We start from the raw sequence: 12447 nt of genomic DNA on the forward strand, positions 1-12447 counted from the left end.
GATAAGACAGCAGAGTGACTAATTCAGCTTAGTTGAAAGGGAGAAGTAGATTTCTTGCAATATAACAATCAAATAACATCCTTCAAGACTAACAAAGTGCTTCCAGAATGGTCCAACCACTTGAGGCTGTACACCTACAAAACACTTACCTTAAAGCATTATTTCACACTGAAAATGGCACCATTCTCATTCATGAACTACCTGCACTTGCTTCTAATCACAACATTTCTAACCTTAGGTGCTCCTCCAGGAAAAAAGAATCTGATGCCCATAAAATAAAGAAAAGGAGAGTGATATGGAAGGTATTGGTAATGATATCCACCCTGGAAAAAGCTGAAATGAGAAAATCCCTCTGGCAATGCATTTTAGCTCTCAGAAAAAAAGGGCACTCTTAGATGTAATTTTACTACCTTGTAAGCAAAGCAATAAATATCACAAAAACCCAGGACCTGTATTTATGACCTAAATGCAGCAAGAAAGCTGCCTTTGTTGCAGAGTGTGCAGTACTGTGTGCTACAATAAGTTATGCAGTATACATGGAAATAGCTTTTTTATGTTCTCATTATAAATATGGTGCAGAATAAAACACTGAATTTAAAATAATTTTTTTGTGATCAAATTTCTTTGCATTTCAGTGATCTCAGTTATTCCATAGTAGAAACCCATCTGCCAACCACCCACCTTCTGTGATCTTCTGTTTTGGGTTTGCATACTTTGAGCCAACAATACTTTATTTATCATTCATGGTCCATTTATAATGTTTGTGTAGGCTTACCTACCGAAATCATTTTCAAATGATAATTTTCCAAGCATTCTTTACCCTTTTGAATAAAACATATTTTTGTTACTATGCCCCTCTCTATTGTTTGAATATATTCTCTATTCTGCAGCCCTGTAATGTCCCTTACAAATTAAATCCCAATGCTTTATGTGTACATGCTGTATGCATGAAGGTCTTAATTACATCTCAGAAACATTAGATTGAATTCTGGAATAACACAGAAATGTTATGTTGTTAAACAACAACTGTACTAAAACCAACCTCTTTAGTATCCCACACCTCAGCTCCATCAGTATACATCACCAGGAGCTTCTGGTTGCCTTTCCCAGGAGCAAAACGGATCTTCTTCACCCAGCCACGGTGTGTGGGAATACCCCTGCATTAATAATGAAACTTACATTTAACCATGTCAAATCTATGCACATCCCAGACAAATTTAATACACATCCCATATTCTGAAGCTTGATATACATAAAGGCATATATATGAAATTGGTGGTAAATCATTGGTATCAACTGGTACAAGTTGATCAGACACCTCTCTAATGCTGGAGTGTTTTTAAATAAATTGGACACTCCATTTGAAACTGTGCTAAAGTCAGAAACAGAGACACTAGTTCAAGTTTCATCTTCAACAGTGATCACAGGCTGCTGTTGGCTGCATATCATTTGGTAGAGAACTAATCAAAATCCAGCAGTTACACTGAAATGTCTTTATATATATATATATATATATATATATATATATATATATATATATATATATATATATATATATATATATATATATATCAAACGTTGATATTGAGGGGAAAAAGGGGCAAGAGCATGTTTACCACTGTATTGCATCAGCTCTTCTTTTAACAACACTCAGTAAGCATTTGGGAACTGTGTGAGAAGAACAATTGCTGTAGCTTTGAAAGTGAAATGTTTTTCCATTCTTACTTGATATGGAGTTTTAGCTTCTCAACATTTTAGAGAGCCCCTGTCATATTTCTTATTTTATAATATGGCAAATGTTGAGGGAAAGGTCAGGACTGCACCTGGACACTTCTACAGTGGAACCAATGCTCTTGGGAAATGCGGAATATCATGTCTTCATGAAACAAGCCTTCACTGAAAGAGACGTTTTCTAGATGGTAGCATACAGGTGCTGGTCATAAAATTAGAGTATTGACGAAAAGTTGATTTATTTCAGTAATTCCATTCAAAAGTGAAATATTATACTCATTCATTACACACAGACTGATATATTTCAAGTGTTTATTTCTTTTAATATGATGATTATAACTGACAACTAATGAAAACCCCAAATTCAGTATCTGAACTGTTTGCTTATAACAAGTTGGGTAGTCCCTCTCATTAACATAGAAGACATGGCATCCATGATTTAAAAAACATAGTTGAAATTGATTTTCAATACTCTCAAAGCTTGGGCCAGAGAAAAAAGCGTCATTTCTGGGAGGGGTTGGGAAGGTGGTCACCCTTGAATCACATTTGATATGTTATTTAATGTTTTAAATGATTTTTTATTTCATTCTGTTTGTACTTAACATTTTGCACAGCATCCCCAACATTTTATGGATATGGTGTTGATTGTATAATTATTATACATATTATTGCTCAGAAATGGATACTGAGACACAGCCTACTACAACAAGCACATTTTGAAAGAACACAAATGCAGAAAGGTGCTTGCTGTGGCTGTGTAGTGAGATTTATGCCATGCGGACACCATTCTTGCTGCTAGTGAGCCTTCTTAAAACAACACACTCAAAACACAATTATCTATAAAACCCCACCCACACAACACACAACCACAGCATTACCCTCAATACAACCCTAAAACACTGAACAGGCTGAAGCTGCAGTGCATGATGGAAGCTCCCCTGTGAGACCCCAGCCACCCTCCAGTGTATAATAAATAAATATACACAAATATACAATCCAAATCTGTAATCGTTGCACTTTAAAAAGTTAAACTAAGGTTAAAATTTCTTTGTTGGCTTGTAAATTGACCAGTCATCTAGCAATACATGGAGAGACACATACCTGGAGAGACGGGCCTTCAAATCCCAAAAGTTAAGGTTACCATCGACATCACCCAGAACAAGAGTGTCTCCCTTCCATGCAATGCAGGCAATGCTGCCCATACTCCCCTGCAAAAGAGCAGATGGATTGTAAACATGATTCCAAAAACATCCCAGTCAGGTATGACTGTCGTTTGCACCATGCACATGAAAACAACCATACTGCATCACAGCCATGTTTTTAAAAATTAAAAAAAGTATAACATTTCTTTCTAAATAATAATAATTATATATATATATATATATATATATATATATATATATATATATATATATATATAGGGTGGGAGGCTCCAGAGTGATGTCAGTGTCTAAGTATTTCCCCATTATTGAGAGAACTTCTTAGTTCTCCAGTATTTTTGAGTGCTGAAAACATTAGGCTTTCACTCTCTCTGCTCAAGAAATCATCATCCAGAAAAATGGATGATAGACCTCCAAACATTGAAAAGCATGAAAAAAAGATGAGGATATTGCTTTTCCTTCTCCATAGGTGGGTAATATTGACTTATTTTTGCTGTTATAGATGAGACTAGTCCTGCATTCACAGACTTTCTAGGTAGTGGCCAGGAATCACCTTCTACTCCAGGAAAAGACATTTGATTGACACACAAAAGTAGCAATCAAAAGTCTGCTGTATTGGAATGATGTGTAAAAGGCGGTGGGTAGCAAATCAGAATGCAACTGGCAGAATCCTGACAATGAAACTAAAAGTATCAGACTATTCATCAACTTGTGGGTGGAGTGTCTGGGGCTGAGATTTGAATGGAATAGGCTCCATATTATAGAGAGTGCGTTAACTGCATGAAAATAAACTAAAAGTGCTACAAAAGTAAACAGCTCAATTTAACAGCTAGTTTAAACAGTGAATAATAACTTACGGACAAGTTCATCTTCAGCCACATATATACATTTTTCCCCCTCAAACATACCGTTCAGAATGTTAAAAAATAAATAAATAAATATATAAATAGATAAATAAATAAAAAGTTGAAGATATCCAGATTTGACTTTTATTGTCCTCTTCCGAGTGTGTTGAGCTTTCCAATAATATTATGTATATGTTGAAAAGATGAAACCTGTGCCCTAACCTGTGCTCTCCCAGCTTGACAGCATTTTGTGATTGGGGCAGTCCTATTTAATATGTGGGATTAGCAATGACTGAAAATAGAAAAATAAATGTGTAAATATAAAAAAATTATAAAATAAAATAAAAATGCAAAGGTTAACTTCATGATAATAATAGCTTATGTACAATTATAACATATGTGAAAAAAGCATACATCCTCTACAAAAGATTTCCTATTTGTTTGAAGAAAAAATAAGATTAAATATGCTCTGTTTAAAAGTGGGTATCATTTATATTTTATTTTACATCTTTTAGATTCTTAAATGTAGATGAGGTGTTAACCATTAAACTATTTTAACTACAAAAATCAACAAAATATATAAGTTGACCATGATTATTTAAATGTTTTTATACCACTGTATTATGTGCTTAAACAAAACATAAATTAAAATGCACGCAAGATCAAGTTCGTCTGTATACCTCCATCCATCTCCTAGGGGTGATGGGGGTAACACACATAGAAGCAACAGATTGCTTCTGTCGCCTCGGATGCACTCATCATCAAACTCAAACAGAAGTGTGTCACACAACACTGCAGTCAGATGGCAGGAAATCTGCTCCTAGACCTCTGCTCTCATCTCTGTTAGCCCAGGCATATATGCAGATGCCTGCTGGGATCTGAGCTTTTTTGGATCTTTTCAACCTGAAGCAAGAAACAGCAACATCTGCTACAACAAACAACTACTACTATGTTAATATGCACGCCAAAATGGGACATTGCTTCTTTCTTGTTTCATAAATTCCCATATGTTTCAACAAATAACACCTTGTTGGAAGAACAAGGTAGCAATTCAGGATACACCATACAATGTAGAAACCTTATGAGAACAACTTTTCCCAAGCTCAAGGGCACAAAAATATTAAATTAACATTATTCAAGCAAAGATTTATATTTCTTTGAATGGAGAGACTGATAAACTCAAAAAAAAAAAAAATTGCAGCCTGTCCCTGCTGAGAACATGAATGGGAGGATAGAGACCTGGCAGAATGTAAGGGCATGGCTGAATACGAAGCATTTGTTTTGGTCAGAGATGCTAGAGCTCGAGTGCGATATCTAATGGCAAAAAGGATTATGTACAAAACCTTTAAGAATATAAAAATAAAAGAAAAGGAAGTGGGGGAGGGTATATTGTTTAGTTAAAAGGATGATCAAGAGACAAGGAGAATGTGTAAAAAAAGAGGGAGAGGGAGATGATGTTATGAAGAATATGATGATGGTTTCCACTCGGAGATGGAGGTGGCAATGTAATCAATCTTCTGTGAGTGTTATGCACGCACACACACACATAGTTGGACTAATAAAAAGAGCATCAAAGAGGTAATTAATTCTTCTCACTTCTTACTTTCTTCCAAGTGCCAAAGTTTTGAACATGTTAAAAAAACAAAAAGAACAAAATAACAAAACACCTCTCTGTAGACTCAGCTGCATGACAGAATTCCTGATTACACTACATGTGCAAAAGTTGTAGACACACTAGGATAGCTTCACACGAGCTTTATGTCACAATGCTCAATGCCAAGCATTAATTAGAGGGGTTCCCTGTGCCTTGTAGCAGTGATCTGCATTTTCTGTCATGATGGAGCTATTCCAACATGTTCTTTTGAGGATCTGCAGCAAATTCAAGAGCAGCTCTGCTATTTCACAGGGTAATCAAAATTTGTAACAAAATGTCACTAGTTGCTTACATTTTCTCATGTAGAACTTTGCAAAGATGTACCCCATCATTCAGACATTTCATAATCTAACCAGTTCATAAAAATGTATTTGTTGCCTGTCTGACATATTTAATTTAATCAATGCCACAGGTAGCTGAAAATGTCAGAAGCAAAATAACTAGTAGAAAAAGCACAGAAGGCAAAGAATCAGCCTTTCATCAATCGTTTATTGTCCAGTGGAACAGAAAACGATCAAAGGAGGCTGAAAGAGAAAGACAGAAAAAAGAAAAAAAGAGAGAAAAAGAAAGGGCACCAAAAGGCACTGCAAGACCTGGATCATTTCATGCCTGAGGTGAAATTACACACTTCCCCTCTAATTAACACTTTCTGTTCTGTAGCACTACTCTAACAAAACGGGCTTCTAGGCAGAAGCTGTATATAAATGAATAGCATTAATAGACAGCTTGTCATTCCTTTGCTGCAGTAATCTCTCTCTATGTCTTAGAAAATTTATATGAGGATTTGAATGCATTCTTCAGCAAGAAAATTCTTAATAGGCAATGTTCACGTTTGTAATCAAAAATCACTTTTTATAAAATTTATCAGATATTTCCTCATGATTTGCTAGCTCTCCAGTTTGTTTGTGTACTCGAAATGGGTCTAATGGGTTTACAAAGCCCAGGTGTCAGTAAATGAGTAAAAAACAAACTGTCTTAGTCCGGTATGCTAGGCTTCTGCTTCTCTCTCTCTCTCTCTCTCTCTCTCTTTGCTCATTGCAGAGGCATCTGGAGTTATTTTAGACAAAGGAGGGAACTCCAAGCTTTGGAAAGCATGAACCAAAATGAGGATATTCTCTAATTCAGCGGTCCCCAACCACCGGGTCGCACAGAACGTTTGATTATTTTTTTTTAATTGATTATCAGTCTAAATGTTGATGTTTTATTTTGAAAAGTGACTTCTGTGCGGAATGACGCACAGACACATACATGCATAACCAACGGATGGTGAAAGAATGGATCTGCGACCCATTTGTAAACAAACCTGGTGAATGGAGCCTGTCCGTGCTAGAAGAGGATCAACTGCTGGACATTGCAAATGACGGTGGCCTTAAAAGTATGTTTCAAACAACAACTGTGCCAGTGTTCTGGGTTAAAATCGAGGCAGAATAACCCTGAGATCGCCCAGAACGCATTGAAAGCCCTGCTTCCATCTCCAACCACCTATCTTTGTGAAGCAGGATTTTCTGTAGTGACCGCAACCAAAACGAAACTACGGAACAGACTGAACGTACAGAACACACTTCGGATGTCACTGTCTCCCATTATTCTGAGATGGGACCAGCTTGTTGCAGAGAAACATGCTCAGGGCTCTCACTAATTGACATTATTATTATTATTTGATTGACGTGTCCACCCTTTTGTATAGAAATGACCAGTATTGTCACTTGAATCGAGTTTAGTTTTTTATTATAATTAATTCTTATTAGAAAGGATTTTCGTTCTAAAATAAATATTTTTGTTTACAGAGATGTTGTTGATTATTAATTTATGAACAAAAGGTTGTTTATTGTCTGTTGATGTTTGCATTTGACATAAGACCACTGCAGATGATTTATTATTAGATCACGTCATTAACGATTATCGAGCAAGGCCTGAGCATATGAAGGCCAGTCCGTGAAAAAATTTTTCTTAGATGAAACCGGTCCGTGGTGCAAAAAAGATTGGGGAATGCTGCTGTAATTCATTCCTCTATTCCTGCTCCATAGGTGGTTAATGTTGACTTATTTTTGCTGTTTCTGATCATTTAAGGTGGACATGTCTCTAAATTCAGGAGACGGCTAACTGTATTTCCAAAAGTGCTACAAATAAGTTTCTGTGGTATGAAAGTTCGGTTTTTCCCCCTCAAACACAGAATTATTTTAAAAAATGCAGAGCTTCTGAATATAAACAAACCAGAGATAACTGCGTTGGTCCACAATCACAGAATTTCCTTTTAGTAAGCTCTGGTACAGATGCTAAATGATTAGTTCTGGATAAAAACCACTCCAACACATTCCAAAAGAATTAAATGGAGCTCCAACAATAGTTCATTGCTACATTAAATTTAAATGCAGCTTCTTCAATGATGTTCAGTTATGCACAAATGGTTTGGATATTATCCATAGAAAAGCATGGAATTAAATTGAAAAGTCTTTTCACACATGCAATATTAGCTGAATTCACTAATAATAAGGGACACAACCATGAAATTAGCTATTTCTGACAAGATGGTCATCAGTTTATGAATCAATAAAAATGTAATAACAGCAAACTGCTTGGAGTTAAAGGCCACAGATTGTTGACATTTTTCATTCTTCCGTATTATGGAAATACTGTTTAGAACTCTCATGTACCAAGACCTCATGTACCAGCTCAGCTAGCACTCCAATGCAGCTTATTTATTGATTTATTATTATTTATTTAATAAAGCAAAATGCAGCAGCAGAATCATTCCATACTGTTGCTGTCAAAACAACATCTCATATATCAAAACTTTTATTTTTTTATTTTTTACTTTTTTATTTTTTTATTTTGCCTCCACTTACTCACAAATTTAGCCACTATTACTTCCATCTATGAGCTAGGACTCATCCAACCACACAAGGGTACCACAGAGGGAGAGTGAAGGCTAGAACATGCTACTCTGAGATATATGATGTCAGTCACTAATTCTTTTCAAACTGCCAACACAATGTCATTGGACAAACCAACATACTTGATAGAAAACTCTAATAGTCCAATTCTTTTATGTCTGTTAACAGATGCCCAGGCTGGTGATGAGGGAGAAAGAGAGGGCCATTCATCCAGAGGGTGGAGTCTTTCATGGATGAGAAATTAAGACCTAATTAACACTAAAAAATTATATTTTTTTAATCTGTCCTGCTTAGCAGGATAAAATAGAACCTGAGTGTAATGATGCCCCTCATGTAAGCAAAGGTTAAAGGTGACTTGGTTTTATTCAGACAGTGATGCTTGTGTATTTCAAAAGGGTGAGGTGGAGTTGATGGGGGGTGCAGATGGTCTTGATGGCAAATTGTCTGCTTAAAGCTGTGTTAGATATTGCCTTAGTGAGTTTACTCGTAGTGCGTTTTGACAGACACCAAAATAACAGTATTAAAAAATTATGCATTTGTAAACAAAGAAAAGAAGTGGCTTTCAGCACCAAGTTGGCTCCACATGAAGATTCTTGGGAGAAAATCAAGAATGTATAAACCTGTATCATGGCAAAAAAGAAACAAATTTTCTAGAAAATCTAAAGCATAAATTTAATTTAATTAGTTAATTAGCGTAATTTTGTAAAAAAAAAAGAAAAATACTTCTGTGTCTAGATATTTGTATCTAATGCATAAGCGATTTACATATGCCTCTTTTATATTCCTTATATTGCATATAAACAAATTCTTGTTTTATTAGCCTAATTAAGACATTGACTTGTTAGAATACCCAAATACTTTTTCTTCACTGTTTCATCTAGATTTGTGCAATGCAATAGTTCTACTTAATGCAAAACCACAGTGCCTCAGAATATAATGCTACAACCACATGCTTCCTAGTGTTCTTGGTGTTGATTACCTTACTGTTCCTTCTGCAAACATTTATTTTGTCACTGGTACCAAACAAATCTAACTTTGTGTGATCTGCTCATAAAACATTCCCCTCAGAAAACATTGTCATTTTCTAAGAAATCAAGCACAAACTTCCAGATTTTGGGGCAGGAGCTTTGGGAGCATGTGACATTCCCGACTTGGGTAAGTCTAAGACCCCCTGTCTCAGATCTGAGCTGTTTGGACATAATTGTGATCCTGTTCCAAAATAAATGTATTACCAAATTACCATTACAAAATTATTACCAAATTAATGTATATTTTTTAAATGTATGGTGTCCAATTATTCTGACACACATAATTATACCAATGTCCTATCATAAATTTTGACCATAAATATACATAAGGAAATAACCACTGCCTCCTAGAGCTAACAGCAAGCCAAGAACACACGTGCGTGCGTGCGTGCGTGTGTGTGTGTGTGTGTGTGTGTGTTTGAACTCACATCAGGGGGGATGCGTGCTCCATCCTTCACAGTGTTGCCCTCCACAGTGATGTGGTAGACCTGGCCGTCCGTGTCCGTAAACACAAAGTGCTCCCGGGCAGAGATGCCCTGGCTCATCTCAGCTTTGCTTTCAGCATCCTGCAAAAGACTGAGAGAGAGAGAGAGAGAGAGAGAGAAAGAAAGAGAGAATGTGAGATCTAAGGCCCAGCAATAAATAATGCAGCTTGCACCAGGTCTACTGAAAACACTGAAATAATATGACAGTAAAGTTCCATAACACTTTCTGTGGAGTGCAAGTTGAGTGACACTATATAAAATAAAATGCAATACTCAACAAAGCTGTTGGATATTTTGTTAAGTGAAGTGATTGTCTGACGTAAACGACCTGCATTTTTTTTGAAGGACATTAATGAATTTGTGTGTTTGCAAATAAGCTTCAGTGGCTGAAAGTGTCATCCATTCTGCCTTTATCTTGACAACCTGCTGTCTCAGGATTTCACCTTGGAGTAGCTTGCCTGTTGGCAGATTGATCATGATAGTTCCCAGATGAAGAGGATTGTCAGATAATTAAGGAAATTAACACCAGGGGGCAGATTAGCACCAATAGCTTATAGCTATCTTAAAATGTTCTCTAATTTTTTAAGTTTCTAGGAGTGAAGACGGAGAGGAGTTCACCACTATATGAAAGACCACATTGTAAAATAATGTAACAATTATAGAATCATGTGTTTCAGCTTAAAATAGGAAAAAACCTATTCTCTAAACTTTAGGCACTGGTTGTCTGACCTGATAACAGAGGACTCAACACTGCTCTGTTCAGCGTCTGATAGCGTGGTCTGTCTTGCCATAGCCTCTCGAGCTGCCATCTGCTTCTTTTTCAGACTCTTCAGGTTGTGAGAGGGAGACCACTCCTAAACACACAATATAGGAACTAACTGTTTCAGTCTGCTTCAGAAATGTATAAACACAAATACCATTTGACCAGTAAATACCAAGGTAAAATCCATTTAAGGTAATTGAACAATTATATTATTTTCTTAAATACTTGATTGATATCACCAAGTGAACTGAACACATCTCTTGAACTGATTGTGACTAGATTCAAAGTGTGGAAAAGAGCAGACAGCAGTATTACATAGATCCAATCACACACACAAAAAAATAATTTCATGTTTCCATGTTTTCAATTTTCAGCTCATTTAGAATTCAGGCTCAAAATGGGTAACATTAAATTATGCATAGTGTTGTTTAAGGTCACTATTTAAGGGACTTTACATCAACCATTATTATGTACAGGACAAAGGCATACACACACCACTCAGCCAAAACATTCAAATGAACTTGTTTCTGCATTCACTGTCAATTTTATGTGCTCCACTTATAATACAGATGTACCTTGTAGTTCTACAATTACAGACAGTAGTCTGTCTGTTGCTCTGAATACTTTTGATATGTGTATGTATTTTTTAGGTGTATCATTCTAAACATTGCTTTGTGACCATGCCCTACACAGACTGAGATTTCTCTAAATTGACAATCCTCTTATGTTAACAGATGCCCAAAAAGGCATTTACATAAAGACATCCAATCTTCTTTGTCAAGCAGACTGGTTGTTACAATGATTTTACACAATGCTAAAAACACTGTAACACATGGTGTCTTTAAGCTAATTGCTGCAATATGCTGGTACTACTGTTTTGGCTGAATGCAAGTATTAGGCTTTTATTTAGGGACTGTATTCTCCTGAGCGCAAGCGCTCCTTCCAATACAGCGAGTGTTGCTGGATCACAACCTGGTCCTATGCTCTGGTGTCTGAAATCAAATCCTCATAGCAATATTCAAATCATCACTGTCCAAAAAAGTATCTCCAAAATAGCAACTTTATAGGACAAGGGCAAAAAAAATTGTTAACTTTCAATGCAAGTCAATGTCAAAAGATTTTATTCCAAAAATGTATTTTTCAAGCATTTCTATTTGTCCTTTCAACATGAAATTTTCCCATAATGTGAAGGACACCACTGGGTGCCGTAAACTAAAAATGAACAAAAAAGGCATACGTGTTTTTCTTTGGACAGCAATGAAATATATCGTTCTATATGAAGACTAGGGACTGTTACTGCAGTAAAAGGAGACAAACTCCCTGATAATACCCTTGAAGTCAAAAGACACAGTGTCTAGAAAGTTTACAATCTTTTGGCCATCTAGTGTACTTTTAGAACACTGCGTCTCATATCATCGATTTTGCAGCTCTGGCTGATAGAAAACAGGGGATGTAATTGGATATAGTCTGATAAGGTAGACTGGATGGAAAAACGCCCCAAAAGCATCTCCGTGAAAAGTTATTCAGTAGATTCACGACTCAGCAAACGCATTGTAAACAATGTACAATTAGCTTCAACACAGTGTTTGTAAAACTCTTTAAGACCACTATCTCAACATAGGTTTCAGTTTCATTAATACCATTTGCCTAGTAATCCAGGCTCACAGCTGACTTCACTGGTACCAGTTGTAAAGCTCAAGAGCATTTGAGAAGCAACCTGTTACATAGTCTTCATTTAAACTGAATATAAACCCTTTAGTACCCCTGGACTTAATTTGGCTTAATAGAACATTCATTTATCACTGTTTGCCCTGCTACTAAATAAGTTGCAGTTTGAAAGAAGTTCTCAGGGATGCAAACATTATATAAAAACTAACAGTCTGCCCC

At 36.2% G+C, this 12447-nt stretch overlaps 1 protein-coding gene across 1 annotated transcript in view; it reads right to left on the minus strand.

Moving 5' to 3' along the window:
* Positions 1-12447, minus strand: part of wdr11 (WD repeat domain 11) — a 131766-nt gene that overhangs the window by 42223 nt on the left and 77096 nt on the right. The window contains exons 15-18 of the mRNA XM_066678724.1: positions 10527-10651; positions 9741-9888; positions 2833-2939; positions 1043-1157 (exon numbers count right to left, since the gene is read on the minus strand). Of these exons, the coding sequence (XP_066534821.1) occupies positions 1043-1157; positions 2833-2939; positions 9741-9888; positions 10527-10651 (495 nt within the window). The remainder of the gene's footprint in view (positions 1-1042; positions 1158-2832; positions 2940-9740; positions 9889-10526; positions 10652-12447) is intronic.

Source organism: Hoplias malabaricus, chromosome 8 (genome assembly GCF_029633855.1).
Source record: "Hoplias malabaricus isolate fHopMal1 chromosome 8, fHopMal1.hap1, whole genome shotgun sequence".
In the NCBI taxonomy this organism is placed as follows: Eukaryota; Metazoa; Chordata; class Actinopteri; order Characiformes; family Erythrinidae; genus Hoplias; species Hoplias malabaricus.